Consider the following 19,839-nt stretch of genomic DNA (forward strand, 5'->3'; position numbering starts at 1 on the left):
CCCCCCCTCCCCACCTCTTCCCGAGCCCCCTTCCCGCCCCGCGGGGTCTCCTCAGCGAGGCCTGGGCTCCCCGCGAGTCTCCTCGGGGAGGGCTCTGGATGTGTCCGTGCGGGGGGCCCGATCCCGCCCCGCCGCCGCCGGTGCACAGGGACCGGCCGCAGAGCAAGGCCTGGGAAAGGAAGTTATCTGACCCCCCAGCCGCAGCCCTGGTTTGTCTGTTTCCTTCACCACAGCCGCCTTTGCTCCGGGGGTGACTTCTCTGCTGAGGAGTACCGGGGCAGAACGTCTTCCTGCCTCGCCTAGCAGATGGTGAAATGAAAGGCTTTAATTAAAGCATGAGATAGATCCGTGAATAACTGAATGCGTAGTGACATTAAAACTCGGGTTGATTTTAATGTGTATATTTACAATGTGTTTTATAGGTCAATTCCGTTAAATACTGCTAAAGGAAAGAGGATGGAACCAGAAAATGCTGCCAAGGAAAGAGTCCTCATTACCGGAGGAGGTGGTTATTTTGGCTTCCGGTTAGTGCGATAAATAGTTATTACATACAGGAATAAATGGAAAAGATCGCAGCTGGTGAGGCAGCAAAAGCTGGCTGTGAAAGGGAAAACTGTGGGCCTGAGCTGCCTGATCCAGCTCACCCCATCCATTCATCTTGGACCTCAGCTCTGATCAAATGTGTTATTCTATTTCCACATGGGCTGAGTAAAATGTGATGCTGTTTCCAAATGTCAAGCATCAACTGACTTGGCAGACATTTACCTTCTGGTCACCTTTGTAACAGGGATTTATATCACCCTCTTCTAATCTGTGGTGAAGAAAAAGCAAGGTCTTTACTTTGGCCAGCAGGCCATGGCCTACAAACAGTTACACGTGTGTTTAGCTATATGGAATACATACTCCCATTAATCTCAGGAATATATTTACTTTTCTAGACAGGGATGTTTTACAATGGGAGTTGTTAATAAGGTACCTATTTCAGTGACATCCATTTGCCCTTACTGTAGATGGCTCAGCAGGCCTCATAAAAGAAAACAATCCTATTTTGAGCCCTAGACTATCTTCTGGAGAACCTGTAGAGTTATAACGGCTTCCACACGTGTGAGGAACACGTCGATGTGAGGGGGAAAAAAATATCTCAGAAGATACCTGACTTCTGCTTGGCTCTTTCCTCCACTGTCTCCCCCTTTAAGCACTACAGAAATACAACAGTTGTAGGAAGGGGGGAGAGGAATACCAGATTTATACTTTGTGTCACCACCTGTTTATACCTTTCACTTGGAGCAAAATGCAGACATGTGGCAAGTATTCATACCAGCTTAGCAGCATCTCATTCACTACTCCACAAATTTTAAACACAACAGCAAAAGCCAACCTATTGGTCTGACAGAACTGGGGTGGCACAAGAGCAGTAAGATAAAACCAGTAAGTTATTTAAAAAAAAATACTTGGCTATAGGTTTACATCTGAAAGGGCTGCTAGTGCTGATCTCTCGGGGAGAGACAGAGCAATAGCTGGGTTCTTCCAAAAGGCTGCTGAAAGCAGCACTTTCTGTTCTGAACTTTACAGCAATTCCTCCTCTTTCCCCTCCGCCCAAAGTATTGATAGAACATGAGAAAACTGCATGGTACTTACAGTATCAGCTGAATCTTCCCTATAGTAAATGGCTGAACATTCAAGAGCCTCCCATCAGAAAAAAAAAAATCAGTATAAAAAGAGTTAAGTCTTCTCTTACCTCCAGGTGAAATGTTCCATGCATTTGTAGACTAACATACGGTTTCTATCATGTTTTAGCTTAGGTTGTGCCATATACCAAAAGGGAGTTGACGTGATTCTCTTTGATGTTGTGAAGCCACTTCAAACCATGCCAGAGGGAATAAAGTTCGTGCAAGGGGATGTCTGTTGCCTGTCTGACGTGGAAAAGGCTCTTAGAGATGTAATCTGCGTATTCCATATCGCTTCCTATGGAATGTCTGGCAGGGAGCAGCTGAACCGAAAACTTATAGAAGATGTTAACGTGAAAGGAACAGAAAATGTCATCCAAGCCTGCAAGAGCACAGGAGTGTCGAGTCTGGTTTATACAAGTACATATAACGTGGTATTTGGAGGCCAGATTATAGAAAATGGAGACGAATCTCTGCCTTACCTACCTCTTCACCTTCATCCAGATCACTACTCCCGGACCAAATCTTTAGCTGAAATGAAGGTGCTGGAGGCAAATGGTGCTGAGCTTGGAACTGGGAAAGGTGTATTAAGAACCTGTGCCCTCCGACCAGCAGGCATCTATGGGCCTGGAGAACAAAGACATCTTCCAAGAATAGTTAGTTACATCGAAAGGGGGCTGTTTAAATTTGTATACGGAGATCCTCTCAGCTTAGTAGAATTTGTACATGTTGACAATCTAGTTCAAGCTCATGTCCTTGCCGCTGAGGCCCTCAAAGCCAACAAAAAGCACATAGCTGCAGGCCAAGCTTATTTTATTTCAGATGGCAGGCCCGTGAATAACTTTGAGTTTTTCCGGCCGTTAGTGGAAGGTTTAGGTTACAAGTTCCCAACCTGTCGTCTTCCTCTCTCCCTTGTCTATTTTTTTGCATTCCTTACTGAGATAGTTCATTTTCTTGTAGGTCGTGTTTATAATTTCCAGCCTCTCCTCACTCGCACAGAGGTTTACAAAACTGGTGTCACACATTACTTCAGCATGGAGAAGGCCAGGAGAGAGCTGGGGTACGAGCCTCAGCAGTACAGCCTGAATGAAGTGGTGGAGTGGTTTAGATCTCAGGGATGTGGACTAAAGCCAAGAACATATACCATTGTGCATCTTGTGAGAGATGGAGGGTTGTTCTTGCTGCTGATTGCTGTGATGGTCTCGTGGCTCCCACCTGCAGTTACATTTTCACTCTAAAGATGAAACGCTGAGTACGGAGGACAGACTTTGGTTATGTTCTCAGTCCTCTTGGTTTTAACAGAAAAGTAACAATACCACCAAAAAAAAAAAAAGCCCAGGAAAATACATTTGTGTCATTCACATAACTATCTTCAGCAATTTTATCCCTGAGGAATGGAATGCTGAGTAAAAAGTTGCAGTTTTTATACACAGCTCCTCCTCAGAGTAAAACTGATTAGGTCATTAACAGGATGAAGCTCAATATTACTGCAAACAGCGTTTTATTTTCAGGTACAACAGAACTACGGTGAACGGCCCAAGTGTCCTTAGACTGACCTTCTTCCTTGGAGATGGGGTTATACTCGTTATCCCTGCCTTTTATTCGTAAAACATTTGGGCTGCATGATCCAGAGGAGAATAAGCTTGTTCTTTGATCACATTCCAAAACCAAATTCTGCATCCCAGCTTGGATGTATGTATGCCTAACCAAGATTAACTGATAAACTGCTAGAGAATAAAGAAATGCTATTTTTTTTTTAAAAAAATGAACACATTCTGATATGTTTTTCTGAGTTAACTGTGATATCTAGTGATGCTTCTGGAAAACACACAATGGTTAATCTCAGTTACAGCAAGGTGCTTGGAGCAGCACAGATCTGTACTGCTAGAAAAATCTAACCATAAAATATGCCTGTTTAAAATGAATGAGCTAGCTAAAGTGCATTCATAAATAACAGCGATGATTTTTCCCAGCATTATTGAGTGGTTAAACAAATAATTCAAAGGCATTTGGTAAGTAATTACATTCATGTTCCACTGTTTATAAAACATTCTTAGCCTTCAGTAGTATTTCTTTATACACCCAACACCATCTGAATAAAACTTCACCTTTGTAGTAGGATGACAAACACTTGACTTGTAGCTCTGTGGAGATTGAAGACTAGAAATCAGACCTTGTTAAATACAGGTCACTATTGTCTCTAGCAACTCCCTCATCTCTGTCAGTTTCCTATAGGAAGAGACACAGAAACTTCCCATCAAAATGTTAGATCACCAAGTTGTTTTCCCTTAACCCATCAGCATTATAGTTTCAGCACTTCTTGAAAAGGACGGTCCTTCAAGAAGGTCACACTTGCTTCCATTTAAATAGCTGAAACCACAATGATCTTAACATTAATTCTGTCTAAGTTCCAGTTGCTTCAGTTCTCTTAAACTCTACTCTGATTTAAATAGGGGGTGAAGAGGAGACTGACAATAGTTCTACTCCATTGTTACAGGATTCTCAGAAAACAAAAATGCTTTAATAGAGAAGCCAATCTAAAAGTCCCCTGCCACCCAGATTCAGAAGACTGAGATTTTTGTAGTTAATGCTGACAGAAGACAGCATGATTTTTTGAATATTGAGTTCTTTTTTTCTGAGATGTTTACCCTTTTTAATAAAAAAAAATAAATCACTGTTGATAACTAGATGTTTTGTTTTGCGTGAGATCTGACTGTTCTCCTTCATTCCCCTACCACTGTGTACACCATGCAAGAAACCAACATCAATACTTGGCTTGAGGGCAGCTCAAGAGAGAACTCAACATTTTATTAGTTTTTACCCTATAGCAGCAAACAAACTGCAGGGGCCTGGGGCAGCGGTGTTCATGAGCAGGAGTGTTGCACTCCTTTATAAAGAGCTTCTGCGCCTCCAACAGAGTGCTGATGGCAGAAGGGCCACTTTCCAGGAGTCATTAATATACACCATCATAGTCCACAGAAAGAAGAAACTTTCTTTTTAATAAAACAGGAAAAAAGTCAGTTGTGACCTCAGGAAACATTGAAGTGCTGTCCTCTCTCCAAAGGCCCTGTTTTTCAAGTGAAAACCTCTTGGTTATTTTTTCCCATTTAAGTTTCTCTGGCCTTGACACAATGTTATCAGAAATAGATTAAGAAATTTTAATGCCAGCAAAAAGCAATAGACAAACCCAAAATGTACAAGAAATTGCACAAGCCTGTTGCACAGAACCGTAGCATTGGTATTTCATGCTAAGCCTTGTAAAAAGATTTTTCTTAAGATACAGAACATATCTCCTGTGCCCTGGAGGAATTTCTTTTATTTGTGATCTTTTTATTGGCAAAGCTCAGCTACTGCCATTCCCAATTATCTTAATGATGGGTAAAAAATTCTATGAAAGGGTCCTCATGGAGCCTAAATCCACACTGGCTGAGGTTAAAGCCCTACAAGAGAAGGGGAAGCTCCTGAGGAGACAAAAAAACCCCAACCAAAACAAAGACCAGATCTCCTGCAGAAGCTGAGCTCAACACACAAGCATTTTCATTTGTCTGGAGCCCAGGACAGAACTTTTCACTGATAATAGATGAGGAGCCATTATTTTGTCCTAACAGCTCATGACTTCTGCTTGAGCACAGGGTACTACATCAGGTACTTGGGTAGGAGAAATAGGCATCAGCTTGGCAACAACTACCCCAGGTCCTATCGACAGTGCACTGGTCTATGTGTTAATTCCTGTCACTCAGCTCCATCTAGTAAAAAAAGCCAAGTCCTAACTGCAGAAGAGATGAAGGATACTTTTCCTCTTTCCAGAATGAAAACAGGAAATCTGTGGCTTAAGGAAGCACTTTAAAATTGCTTGAAAATTATGTATGTATAAAGCCAGTCACAGCTGCTCCATTTCAAGCATATTACTATGAGAATTCTCCCTCATTTTTTTTTTAATTTGTTATTACTACTCTTGCATGAATAGCTGAGTAAATTAAGGTAATTAATTCAAGTGTTGTGTCTGTTTCCAAATTTTAATCTATTACCTGTTTTTCTGAAAGTGAATTACCAGAAATGCATCTAAAATCTGAAAAAGCAGAATTGAAAACACAGCACAGCATTTTTTCCTAGTCCTCAAAATTATTTAACAATTGATACGTGCTTCACTAGAAAGAATGATGCTGGTGTTTTAAGTGAATAGTTTAAGAATCTTGGGTCAGCTGCTTAACTGCACATACACAGTACGTCAAGGTAAAACTGCCAGATACATGTGAACAGCTTATAGTTCTAATGCATATTTAAATAAATTTGAGAAGTTTAAATGTCAATCATCCTTAAAGCAGACCAGATTTTAAAGCATCTTCTCCTAAGAGAGCATTTCAATTCATTATTAATTTCCACATACCTTCAACAATATGGTGGCATATTTAATAATTTATGAGGCGATCTTCAGATCAAAGTGTCCTGAACACTGATAATTTACACAGATTGTAAAAGTTCTGGGGATTAAATTGCAATTCAGGAGTACACAAGTCTTAAGGGAACTACTTCTGCCTTACTTTAGTCAAGCTTATGATCCCTTTTTTGCTGGAGTAACAGCTAAGAATATAGACCAGCAATGAATGAAACCACACTTTAAATTCTTTTAAGACAAAGAGCTGTGTATGTTTACAAATACTGTTACAGATCAGAAGATAAATCTGGCTCTCAACTGATTCTGAAGATTAACTTTATTATATATAACTTCTATTTCTAGTGATATAACTGGAATTTCAGTCTGGAACGAAGCCCACTTGTTGAACTTCACTTGGAAATGCTAATACCAGACTATAGCAGAATTTAACAACCATACTTGAGCTTCCATGGTGCATGCTGAGTTTCACAAGTAGTTCGGAGACTTCAAAGATAATCTTTGGTACACAGCTAATTCCATCTCACCATCTAGAAGGTTACTTTGGGAACTACAAAACTGAAAAAATGTTTGCAACAGAGAAACTTATAGCTGCAGTGGGGTGGGAAAAAATGAGAACGTGGGCAAGACCTGCATGAAGCCATTTTTGGGACCTCAGAACTTGTGCATACCAATAGTCACAAATTAAAAGGTCATAAAGACCATTTTGCTCATCTAATGACCTCCTAGAAGACAAAGGCTGCAGATAACCTCATACTGATTCCTGCTCAATATGTATGGAACTTTTATAGAAAGACCAAGAAAAAATTTGTTCTCAAGGCTCCCCACAATGAAAAGAAATCACAGCATAAAGACACCGCGGAGTCACCTGGCAGCACTTCTGCACATGCAATTAAGAAACAACACTGATAAAATTTTATGGTGAACGTCAAGATTACTGTGCCTCCACATCACAACAAACTCATCTTAGTTTGACTAGTTCAGACTTCACTCTTGGAGTTGATCCTACTCTGATGCTCGCTTGGGCTGAAGCTTCTATCTACCTATCACTGGAAAAGGTCGGTTAAGAGCCGCAAGTTAAACATGATCTTTGATCTTTTCCTTCTGCCCTGCTTGTTTGCAGCCAAGTGAAGCGCAACAAGAGCCACGTCTATGGAAACAATCTGTAAGTCAGCTCCTCTTAAAAACACAGAAATGCCCGTACTCCAACCTGTAGCAGAACACACCATTACACACCAGAAGACCACTCTTCAATAGGAACTCACTCATACTGCCTCAAACCCACCAGCAGAATTAATGAAATAAAATGAGCAACGTTTAAACAAAAAAAAGCATCTGGCATCATCCACATCACTTCTGAGATATCAAAATTATTTATTAAAAATAAGTTATTTTAAGGATTTAAAACAGTTTCTACAAGAATATAACAATTCATCAGATATTGTTAACTTCAAAAAAAATTATAAATGTTTTTCCTCCTCGATTATAAAATTAGCACAAACATTCAAACCTACTTTTGTATTAAAACAGTTGCAACTGTGAAGAAGTTGCTACAGAGTCTGTCCTGACAAAGAACTGAGAAGTGAGGTTCTGGAGTCAAAACACAGAATGCAAAAACAAGAGAAGAGCTGGCACACAGCCTTGCCCGTTACTTGCACGACAAGACAGCCAATGCAGTATTTTCCTTCTGAAGACAGTGTAACATTACACTCTGGGTAAAAGTCTTACTGTAAAATGAAATGTATTTTCATAAATACTGAGGGAGTGCCTCTTAGAACTTCTGACATCATGTATGTGTAAAGAATGTGCACAGGACTTTTCAAAGGACTATAAAATGTGCTAACTCTTAAGTATTTGCACAGCAGCAGCACAAGGAACACATGTGTTCATCACACATCAGCTGTCCTGTGTCAGGAATATACACACCAGTGAAAGAAGCCAGGACAAATGGACAATTTGGTTATGTCTGCTCTGGAACTGAGCTTATAAAAAACAATCTCCATCAAAATGAAACAAAAAACCCACCACAGCAACAGCCTTGAGCTCTAGGGTTTGAGCTCCCTAAGCCCTAGCATCCTGTAGTCTCCTATTTTTTGTGATGAGTCCAAACCTACCTGGTACTCAGCTGTAGCAACAGCCACAGGACCTTCCAGACATGGCTTTGGGCAACCATGACCCACCAAGACCGACAACACAATGTTGTCACATTAGATGGGAATCATGGAGGCTGTTGGATGAATTTGTAGCATAGGGACTGATCATACAACAAATTAACCACGTCTGGGAACATGGTACAAAATGCATGTACACCAAAGTTTCCCCCTTGAGGAACAGCAACAGAATCATCCCATTATACCTGGATATTGCAGATAAGCCCAGCTTTATGCAGCAGTCTAGGTTATAGCTCCACCTCCCAAATCCACAGTTGATGTGATTTTTTTCTTTGTTTGAGGGGGGTTCACACTCATCTAATCCTTGAACAAATCAATCACAACTGGGTACTGAAGAGATTTCAGGCAGGAGGAAGAAAAGCATAGAATTGCCTGTAACTTTACTCTCTTTTCTTTTTCAGTTGACTTAATTAGTCATTAATTTCTTTATAAGAAATTTACAGAAGCCACCCCATTGTGGGACACACGATTATAGCACTTTCATCTTTGAGACAAGACTGTCTTTACAGAATAACTAAAAACTCAAGGGGGTTCCTCAAACCATCATCTGTGAATGCACAATGACATCAATTAAGTGCCTCTTGAAACAACAGAAGTCACAGTGTGGGGAGCTAGAGAAACTGAAAATTGCTGAGGCAGCTTCATCAGGCCATGAATTCTGAACTGATGCAAGTTTTCCATAATCAGAAATACAGCACTACGTATGCAGCATTTTCTGCCTCAGGCAGTCACTTAAACAGAAAAACTTAACTCCTCTGCACACATTTGAAAGTTAAAGTCAGGCATATAGATACCAAAACTCCACCCACGTAGAGATAAAGCTCCTAGGAATTTGATAGTAATAGCATAGTACTAGCAGAGGGAACCAACATATAACTTCAGTTCTGCTGTGGCAGGAATTCACACTTGCTAATCTAAAAAGTTTTCTCCTCTGTAGCTCCATGTTCTTCCTTTGATTAAAGCCCTAGGAAGGATGTACTTCTATGCTTGTGCATACTATCATTCTTGGATTACATATATTTTGGGAAAATGTTCTACATTGACAGAACACAATCATTTGATGCTATCATCTAAGCAGGACTGCAAGATTAAAAATGGATAGTTCATTAAAAAATTCATTTCTAAGCATGTGGGGAGCTGAAAGGACTTGCAAAATGATGCTATATCACAGTAAATGCTTTTCAGAATGTGAAATACCTTTCCTTTTTGCAAAAAAACAGGTGCATATTTTGAATCTTTGCCTTCCAGTGCCTTGAAGTGGTGAACACAGGTTCACAGGGGCTATGAATACAGGTTCACACATCATTCCTTCTTAAACCTTTACAGAGAGTTCAACAGGAAATAACACAACTACAATCACAGAAGATACTTGGTTTCAAGAAAATTAACATATTATCTAGTTCTGAAAAATGTAACAGACAACTTTTAACAGGAGACAAGAGGATATGAGCTGTCAGCTGCCGCAAATATTTTACACAGTATCAGAAGTACAATCTGCTGCCCTGGGCACTGTAACATACACGACATGACAAGGCTGGTGTAGAAGTGCTTTTTCAGCATTTAATAAATTAAAAACTTACTACCAGTTAATCTGTTAAAGTTGTGTGAGTCCATGCATGCAAACTGTTGTGAAAGTCTTATCTATAGCCTGTGTACAAAAATATAGTAGATGATTTATAGTTGCACTTCAGGTACTAATAATGAGAAGTGAGGTCTACCCAACTAAATGCCCTCAAATTTTACAAATGCTGAATACACAGAAGGTCTGGCCTACACAGAGGGTATTGCTTTGTACAGAATATAAATTATTAGGAATTAAAACAGTTTTTCTTATAAACAGAAATTAAGGAAGCCCATCTTTCCTCCTCCTCTTCTTCCAGTCATTCAGTATGATGAGACCATCATTGAGTAGTCTGACCAGGATAAATTAATATGTCTTCTTGAATTGCACCATAAAGCACACATCAAGGAATGTTTGCTTTAAGAGTAGAATTTGCTGTTACTGACTTTCTTCTCCTTTAATCTTAAGAGAAAAGAAAAGGCAAAAGTCAAGTTTACTAGGAATTTCTCAGAGGAGAACAGTCTACCACATTCAGTTTACTTAGATATGAACAGCGAGTGATGCATTTTTTATCCTCAATAAATGGGAGTAAACTGGTGATTCGTTCAGCTGTTCAGCACATATAAAAGGGTACAAATATTTAAAGAAAAGTCTTCCTCCCATCCCATCTTGAGATCTACTCAAGACTTCCTCCTGGTACATGAAGCCACTGTCTGCCTCCTTCACTACACAGCCCAAAGGTGGTGGCAAAGGAGGAAGAGCTTCCCCTAAGCTGTGGGTAACATACTAACACTTCACTGACAATTCTGTGCTGTTACAACACAATGCTGTGTTTATCTTTTGTAGTTTGTGTGTCTGGAAGTGTGATCTGTTCCCACATATGTAATATTCTAATGACATTTCCAGAAAAGTAACTCTGATAGCATAGAAGCAGGGAGGCAGTTTATTTATTTGGCTGTATATACTTCCAGGCTTTCCTCCTTGAAAAAAAAAGAAGAGAGAAATATAAACTCACAGGAGATGTTTCACTGTGATCGCTGAAACTGAGATTTCACTGAGCAGACATTTCACAGCATCTGCTGGCCTCTAGCGGCTTACAGCCCAGCCCTGCTTCACTGCAGCCCAGCCTTGCTACAGACACACTCATTCTACTCTCACCACTCTTCAGATGTTCACTTTGATAAATCTGAGATTTCCTTACCATAAATCATGTTTAGAGAGACCTGCCTTGGAAAGGAGAACGATTATCAACTCACCTGCGGTTGCATGTCTCCTGATATATCTGTAGTTTGTGCTCATTCACACTGAATTCTTTTAATATAGCATCTCTGTTCGGATTCCTTAAATTCATATGGGTGTCATAAAGGAACAGCTGGTTATTAAGCTCCTCCTGGCGCTTCCGAAGTTGCCGACATGAGGAATAAAGCTCTTCTTCACTTTCCTTCAAAAGAATATTGGAAATTAAGGTAACTTGTAAGACATGTACCCAAAATGACACAGAATCAACACAGTTTGGGAGATCATTCTGTTTTCCTAAGCACATTCCATGAGCTTCATACAGAATGTTTTATGAAATTAGTTTTATAAGATGCTTCTGGAATGCTTATGGAAACAAACTAAGGAAGACCAAAAAAACCCTCAGCCCCACAGTATGAACAGGGGCGTCAGGGGCATTCTGGCCCAAGTCATGACGTGTATATCTAAAAACTTCTATAGGAATATTTTTCCCTAATAAAACATGGCAGTCTGTTGAGGAAAGGACAGCAAATGGTGTATCATAGAGGGATATCAGATTAAAACAGTTTTAAATATTTTTTGTTTTAACTGTCCCACAGTATCTGTGTATCACACTACATCCTACCAATTCAATCCTGGTGCTTTCCTGTAGAAATCTAGGCTAAAGGTGGAATTGCTGACTAGTAAACAGGACCCCCAATAGGAGTGAGTACTCAAACGATCAAGAAAGGACAGATGCATGTTTCTGGGACTTGGGGCAATTCCACACTTGCAGAAGAACTAAGTATCTGAAGAATAACTTGCAGCAGTCTTAGTTTCTGTAGTTGTATGCAGGGCGCAGCAGAAATGCTCAAAATACTCCACAAGCATAAAATAATCATCATGATTCCCTTTGTGGCTTCAAATTATTTTAATACTTAAAGACTTTGGATGTAAAGCTGTCTCCTTTACAGAGTTACTAGTGGGGAATACTACTGGTAGGACTAAAGTCTTAATTTTCACATCAGCATCAAAACAAGATAGTCATCCTACAAAAAAGATATGCAATCAATAAATGTAATAAATCTAAACGTTTTCAGAGGCAGCATACTAATAAGAATGCCTCTCTCTGCACTCATTCCAGATCTAGAAAAATTGACAGATCAGCAACATATCCAAGGGGTTTCAGTTAGAGCAACAAGATCCTTTCCTAAACCTTCTTTTTCCTCCTGAAACACATTCCTACAGCTCCCAGATATGGGTTGAAGCAACTGAAACAGCCTCAGAGATATGCTACTGATTATGGTTTTAAAAGCCTTTTTCTTCTCCCCTTTTCTTTGCCACCCCCCCCCCCCCCCCTTTTTTCTTTTTTAAAGGGGAAGGAAACTGCATTCCCAAATTGCAAAGGGAAAAGCAGATTACTAATTACTAATTTGCAATATGCAGGTATAATCAGCAAGATACATATGCACTACTGTTTGGGTTTGAAAATAAACGTGTCCACAAAGCTAGACTTTAAAACCCCATTTAAGAATGTCCACCTCAATCTTTATGTTAAAAACACACAACATCGATGCTGACTGTAATCAGAGAAAGCTGAAGAGATGCAGACACTTTCTGAAGCAAGTGAATAAATTTTCAAGCAAACAAGACATGCTTCTAAATGTAACAACCTCAGCATAGTACAATTCCTACAATATCAAGAAAAAACAGTTAACTCCAACAGAAAGTGCATCAGGCCCCACATGATTCACAAATGTGCATGCTTACATCTACAATATTCTTGCTTCTCTATTCCTAAGAAATTTCGCAGCCATCTGTAATTCCCCTTTATAATTTTGAGTTTCATTTCCAAAAGCATGCAGATGGGCTCTGTATATAAACAGGCCTGTTATTAAATTGTATCACTTTATGGAGGGTCATAATTTTTAAGAAAGGGCAGAAGAACAGATGGAGGCAGCCTTGATCTTTTCTGATGCTTCTTGAATGATACGGCAAAAGTTCTAGAAGTTGATTAACTGTGGCAAGTCTTGGTTTGCTGCAGAGTGCCAAACAAAAGGGAAGATTTTTCAAAGTTCTCCTGCTGCTACAGTACCACCCAGAGACATCAGACATTGTAAAAACACAGAGCTGTGTGCTGCATCTTCATTTGGCTTAACAAGCAGAAGGGGCTTCAAGAGTGTGAGATGTGCTACTGTCAAAGGACTCGGTGCTGACAGATTGGGAGACATACTGCTGCTATGAACAACACTTTAAGAGCTACTCCTGCCCCAGGCAAATAATGATCTGAATTTCTGAAGAGAAACCATGGCAGGAGGAATTCGCACTGTATCTACAAGTGATGTCCATGCTCAACATATTAGGCAACGGTGAGTTGCTGCCAGTTTGCTCAAAGGCAGCAAGACAAAAAATAGCAGTTTATCAGGTCTCCTCTATCAGACTTGTGGCCATGAAGTATGAGCATTTTAAATGTTATCTTCAAAGCACATAGGTCTCTTTTGTTTACACACAGAGAGACACACAAACATACTCTTGGTGTCAGCTTCTAGCCCTCTCCTGCTCTCATGGCTCTTGGCCAGTCAACAGAAGGATCCTACCACAACGGCCAAACCTGGACGTTACACAAATTTTCCATCCTGCATATATGGTGACTTTGTAACACCCTTAACGAAGGGTGTTTGAAAAAGGCTGCTGCTCCTTTGTGAGGAAGAGTGTGACTGAACTCAGTAATTTCCATTTCAATGTATGCAACGGCAGGTGCAAATACCTCCACAGACATAATGACTTACAGTTAGCAGAAGTTGGTGGTTTAATCAGGAAAAATAATGTACACTGGTGCAAACTGCAGCCTAAGCCTGAATGGTTGTAAAAGACTACAAATAAGAAGTTGAACTTTTTTTTTTTCTTCTGAATCTGAAGGGTACTGGAAAGCACCTTGACATACCCATTTCTCAGAAGCATCTTTAATCTTTCATCACATGGCACCTACGTCAGTGTACTTAACTACACAAAATAGTATTGAGATGAGAGACAGTCTGAGTATAACCCTGTTGCAAATCAACATATACACAAGCACTTTTGGAACACCAACAAGTGCTGCTGACAGATCAACAACTTTAATGCCTGGTTTCATGAGCAAGGATGCATCATTATTTTTTCCCCTGTATGTTTAACATTATTGGTATCTCAATTATGTGTTTTAGAGAGGCTTCAAAGAAGCAGATTAGCACTCCTGTAGTAACCAGAATATGTTTTTCACCTGACTGTTTATTTTACTGAAATACTGGGAGAAATTACTAACTTCTCTTTCCAAAGTGATTATTTCTATATAGGATCTTAAAAAGATTATTCTCAAAGTCAAAGCTGAATTTAGCTAGTTTTGCATGGCATCAGTCAGCTAACAGGGAAAGACAATGACCATGCTGTTAGGGCAAAATCTAGTGGAGGTAATGAGGCTTTGTTAGTGCATTATTTCTTTCAGCAACTGTGTAAAGTGTCCACCCAGAGGGAGAGTAACTCAATTTGTGTTATTTGTCTTCCCCAGTACCTACAGAAGAAATGCCTGACAACAGAACATCAGATACAAACCAGAAAACTAAACTCTCATTTCCTGGTTTCCCCCCAAAAATGATAACATACATTCAAAGTGCACAAAAATCTCAGCAGTTCTCACCAGAACTTGTTGCATTTCACAGTGAACCAGAAGTGAGGCCAGCTCTATATCTTCACTGTAGCCATTCTTGAGAGGAACTGATCTAAAACCTGGGCAGGGTGGAAAACATAAACAAAGGACAATTAGAGTCAAGGCAAATGGTTATCTGCAGTCACAAAAGTGATGCATACAGGCCTGGAGGCTAACAGATCCTTCATTGCTCAAATGCTCCAGCTGAGATCAGGCTTTGCTGAGATAGTTACAGGGAAGCAAATGACAAGAAAGGCAGAATTGAGAAACACACAATTTCATATGCTCTTGAAAGCTAAAGCCAGAAACAGTGGAAAGCAGAACACTTACTCTACATACATCCACATCTAAGATAATTGCACTGACACCAAAATGGAAAGAGGATCTTCCCAGATTTTACTCAAGAGCACAATGCTGCTGAAATGCGAATAAGTGGTAAGAGTGCAAGTTATTCTACACAATGCTTTCCTATCTCAATTTTTACAACAGAATTTCAAGAGGGTGAGAGGATTATTTTAAATACTTAAACACTACACACCCACCATCATAATAAACAATGGATTAAAGGAACTCAGATAAAACGAGCACTTGTCCTTTGGAATGCTGTAGCTGCTACTGAGAGAAAAGTCATAATACAGCAATGCTGAGCATCTTTCTGACTTAGCTCCTTATCATACACCCTGATCTTACCTGATTTGATTCCTTTGATGGGAAAAGTGGCATGTGCTAAGAAATTGGGGTCACTAAACATATCCTCCTCATAAACAACGAAGCGCAGAAACGCTAGATTTGGATCATAAATTTCAAATTTCACTTGCTCTGGACAGGGTGCCCAAATTGGATTAAGGCCATTGTCATCTGTAACAAAAAGGAAACATTTGCAGTATGAAGCAATAATTTCACTTCATTCACATATGGGTATGTATCCCAGGACATTTTCTGGGAATACAAAGGCCAAAAAATCCTATTTACCATCTGTCTCCTGTTGTAATCTTGCTTCAGAAGGTTTGTGTTTGTTTATTTGCAGGGGGACATAGAAGGAAAATTGGCAGGGATGGAAATCCATGAAGAAAAGCTATTATTCATACTTACAACATATAAAACCTCCTTGGACATGTATTTGTTTAAAAAAGCTAATTCACTGCTCATTCATGAACCTCACCCTCTGTATCAGTCAAAGCATGAAAAGCACTGAGAAGACTAATGGACAATGGTCCAATAGGTACAGTCATTTACAGAACACTGAGATAACGTGTGACTGCTTGGCCATCCTCTAAATCATTTAAGTGCACTGGAAGCATAACCACATCCCTACAACACAGAAAACGGCAGATACTCACTCACAACTGTTGTCTTGAATTTGTTGTTATCATATTCAGCCCCACAAATTTCTACCTCTACAAAGGGACAAGCAATGCTTCTACCAGGTTTAGGGAGATGACGAGCACCTAAAACCTGCAAAAGCAACTATAAGTTATAAACCACCTCCAAAGAAACTTGGCACCATTATGTCTGCACAGATGGTAGCCTACAGAGCCACAGGGGGCAGGGTGAAATCCAGAAGGTCATGTAAGAATACACATTCCCTATATTGGAGCTGTTTGCATGTATTAAACATACTACCTGTGGCACCAATAACATCTTCCACTGTTTGGGTAACCCAATGAATTTCATAGTGACATTCATTACACACAGTATGCCATTCCAGCCCAGGCCTGTAACATACGTTTTGTTACCCTTTCTCAGTCTTTATTACATCTTTAAGATGTTCCTGCTTGACATTCACAGCCCCTCTTTACCTTCTCTCTACACTGTAGTGAAAAGCAGTTAATGTGTTTCTTTCTCAGAAAACATAGTTTTAAAGGACATTTTTTACTGTATAGCAACTGAGAAGAGAAACAAGTTCTATTTCTGCTTGGCACAGAAGAAAACGGCATAATTTTAAATTATTTCAAATGAGAAACCCATCTCTCCATGAAAAATCAGAATGACATTCTGATTAAGTCACAGTGTACTAACTGTAATGAAGGGGGGAGGAGAGAATCAGTTTGGGTTTTTTTCTGCTTAAGTTTCTATATTTCTTTACAAATATCTTTTTTCCACACTGGAAATTTTTGAACTAGTTAGTTTGCTGCTAACCACTCCAATAGGACCTTTCTATTGAGAAGTCATCAGATGGGAAATGCAAGTTAGTACATTTGGAATTTTTATTAGCAATTATATAAAATTATGCCAGGATTGTGTTTTCAGTCCTATAGCATGTGCTTCATTAGCATGATAAAGATATGTATTTCATTTCAGGAACCAGTGGAATTAGTTTTATTCTCAAACACACTGACATTTAAAAACAGTATTTTGACAATCTGTCAGATCTTGCTCTGAGACATAATAGCTTTATTTTTAGTTGTATAGATATTTATGGCTTGTAAAAAACATAATTTACAAAAGAGATTTACCCTCACTGTCATAATCATCTGCAATTTCCTCTTCGAGTCATTTGGCATTGGGTCATACTCTTCATGTCGCATGCTTTCTGGCTGCAGAACATAGCCAGTGCGTCCATTAAGTGAAAACAAGGCATGGTTCAATTGCATGTATTTATCTAGGGAGAGAGTTAAACAGTCATAACAGAAGATCCCCATTTGAATAAAGCTAAGGAAGAACCAGACTAATGGCTCCTCTCTGTAATTCTTTCTGGTCACCACTTTATCAGAACGAGATGGAAAGTTGGAAGGCTCAGTTCCTTTCAGTAACTAAACCTCACAGGCCATTTCTCACCAATTTTAATCCCGATAAACACATCTCCATTCACAGTGTCCTATTAGTGTGTCCTAAGTTAGCTGGCCCTTACCAGGAAGTGGAGCACAAGCCTTCCCAGTGGTTGAACAACTTGCCATTCCCCTGAAACTCACTGTCAGTATCTCTGCTTGCTCAGCACAGAGATCAAGGTGAAATAAACCTTTTAGAGTTTGGGGTTAGTTAATGCTCAAAGACAGGGCTTTCAGATACTGATTTCTGGAGACCAGCTCTATCAGGTGATCCACACATTCAAAACCAAACTTTAGCTCTTGCACATACCTCTTGCTGGGAGTACAAATAAATAGGTGACTACAATGTCAGAGGAGACAGAAAGGGGCTTGTTTATGGTGAAAATGAAGGTAGCTTAGATCCTTCAAAGAGAATATTACCTGGAGTTTGAAAGTTAAGAGCCACCATCTGGGAGCCACAAAGCCAGAGGCGAAATGGGTCATAGTTGGAGGAGTCCACCCTCTGTCCTTTAGGATAGACACGTGTCAGTCCCTTCAGGTTGTATTTCAACAACTCAACTGGCTTTTGCTTAACAATGCTCTCTGCCTTGGTTTCCACAAAAGAACGGATTTCTTTGAAATCAGGATTTTCTACACAGGATAGGGAGGGAAAAAAAAAATGGTTACTAAAAGAAGAAAGGAGCCGACATTTATAAGGCATTTCTACTAACGCTTTGTTTCACTTTGTTTTTCTTTGTCCTTTAATGCAATAATTGGCACAGTTTTCATGCAGACATGGCAAATTGGTTGAGCATCAAGTCTGAAAGTTAAAATTGCCTGCTTGCCACATGCTTTGCAGCAGGGCAGATAAGAGTCCATGGTCATGTTCTCATCTCATCATTGCTAATAATGTACTTCTGACCACTATAACACATATTTAAATGAGACATCTTTTCCTGGGTTTAAATGGGGAGAAGAAAGGGTGAGCCAGGGTTAGCCAATGCCTCAAACAATGACTATAATTATAACGTCTTAACCACACTGACAGCTTATTAAAAACGTTTGCAAGGAAACTTCTAGAAAAAGGGCACATTTGCTGGCTTCTCCAGCAGTAATGACAACAAATTGGAATAAGTAGTACGTCTTTCAGTGTCAGATTCTGCACTTACGCAGACCCCCAGCTCTCATTTACATTATGGAACCATACACCACTCCAATAGTTTACGTAAATGGCTAACAGGTTCTCACAGTGAAATTATATCATGAAGAGCAAATCTACTTTGCAGGGTTTTTTTACAAACAAATGACAAATGTTAGCCAGAGTTTTCATCTCAGAAAAGTCAACTGATACATAACTAGTGAGCTTCCCCATGAGAGACACCTACAAGAGGGTGTCTCCAGTTAACTAGTTAGAAATTTGCGACAGGTTTGTGTGACAGTTGAATAGCATCAAGTTCCCTAGCATACAATTCAAAGTGTCACTGAAAACTGCATGGATGAGGCAGAACTTTGTTTTCAAGTAGAGAAAGACTAGATTTTATCTTCATTTCTAAAATTTCAACTAACATCTGTAAAGTAAGTAGAAAGGGTAAAATTCAGATGTAATGTTACAGAAAATACCTAAATTATCCTTGGTTTTGCTTGTTGGCTTGCAGTAGATTACCAGATCAGATAATTCAATAGCAATCAATTGATTCTTTTCCCAATACTTCCTCCTGTTCTCCTGTAAAATGTTAACAAAGTTTTAGATTACAGATACACTGAGTATTATGGTACAGTAACTCCAGGGTATACTCTAATGAAATGACCAAGTCAATGCATCTGTGTTGCCTATATTCCTATTTAATACTTTAGACACCTGCATAGATGTAACATACTTTGAGACCCGATTCAGAGAACAGAATAATTAAGTGGGTTTGAGTTTTAGATGGGGTTGCATTTTCTGAGGGGTTTGTTGTGTTGGGGTTTTTTAAGCATGTGTTTCAGTGCTTCTTTGATCAGTCCTACTCAGAATCCAAGCAATGATTTTGTTTTTTATTTTAATGTGGCTCTGCTCAATTTTAGTTATGTTCTCAACTATACCTCATAAAAATGCAAACGTGGAAAAAATGCAATGGGTAGTAAAGTGTCCCTCTATTTATTTACAATCCTTAGCAGCAATTATGTATTGTTAGTAACTTCCAAACAGCTAAATTCAAACCCTAAGAGCATCATCCCTGTAGTTTTCTATTTGTGCACCAAATCAAGAATGTTACATATGGAAAGCTACATGCAATCACATAGGCATCATTAGTAATAAATTTACTATCTACTTCTATGTTTGCAAGCACCTGTTCTGTGGAAGCTGCATAATGGTCCCTGCAACCAAACTGGGAACTACTGAAATCAGCAAGACTTGTCCTG

General features: G+C 39.5%; 2 protein-coding genes across 2 annotated transcripts in view; one reads left to right on the forward strand and one right to left on the reverse strand.

The window, feature by feature from the left end:
• Positions 1–447: 447 nt before the first annotated feature.
• On the forward strand, positions 448–2,970 carry SDR42E1 (short chain dehydrogenase/reductase family 42E, member 1). Its single transcript, XM_084269920.1, has 2 exons — positions 448–524; positions 1,798–2,970. Exons 1-2 carry the CDS (start codon positions 457–459, stop codon positions 2,903–2,905), a joined length of 1,176 nt encoding a protein of 391 aa, XP_084126046.1. The 5' UTR covers positions 448–456; the 3' UTR covers positions 2,906–2,970.
• A 6,807-nt stretch (positions 2,971–9,777) lies between these two features.
• The window catches only part of PLCG2 (phospholipase C gamma 2), a 58,678-nt gene continuing 48,616 nt past the window's right edge, over positions 9,778–19,839 (reverse strand). Inside the window, exons 26-33 of the mRNA XM_084270214.1 lie at positions 19,057–19,159; positions 17,878–18,087; positions 17,146–17,291; positions 16,030–16,144; positions 15,380–15,547; positions 14,681–14,769; positions 11,049–11,233; positions 9,778–10,254 (exon numbers count right to left, since the gene is read on the reverse strand). Coding sequence (XP_084126340.1) covers positions 10,212–10,254; positions 11,049–11,233; positions 14,681–14,769; positions 15,380–15,547; positions 16,030–16,144; positions 17,146–17,291; positions 17,878–18,087; positions 19,057–19,159 — 1,059 coding nt within the window. The 3' untranslated portion in view covers positions 9,778–10,211. The remainder of the gene's footprint in view (positions 10,255–11,048; positions 11,234–14,680; positions 14,770–15,379; positions 15,548–16,029; positions 16,145–17,145; positions 17,292–17,877; positions 18,088–19,056; positions 19,160–19,839) is intronic.

Source organism: Gallinula chloropus, assembly GCF_964237585.1.
Source record: "Gallinula chloropus genome assembly, chromosome: 13".
Taxonomy (NCBI): Eukaryota; Metazoa; Chordata; class Aves; order Gruiformes; family Rallidae; genus Gallinula; species Gallinula chloropus.

What these genes read in the sequence shown, in the direction of transcription:
- SDR42E1 (XM_084269920.1), top strand. Translation starts at nt 457, where the DNA reads ATGGAACCAGAAAATGCTGCCAAGGAAAGAGTCCTCATTACCGGAGGA. An exon ending in GGTGGTTATTTTGGCTTCCG is followed by an intron (nt 525 to 1,797) that starts GTTAGTGCGATA and finishes ATCATGTTTTAG; the next exon opens with CTTAGGTTGTGCCATATACC.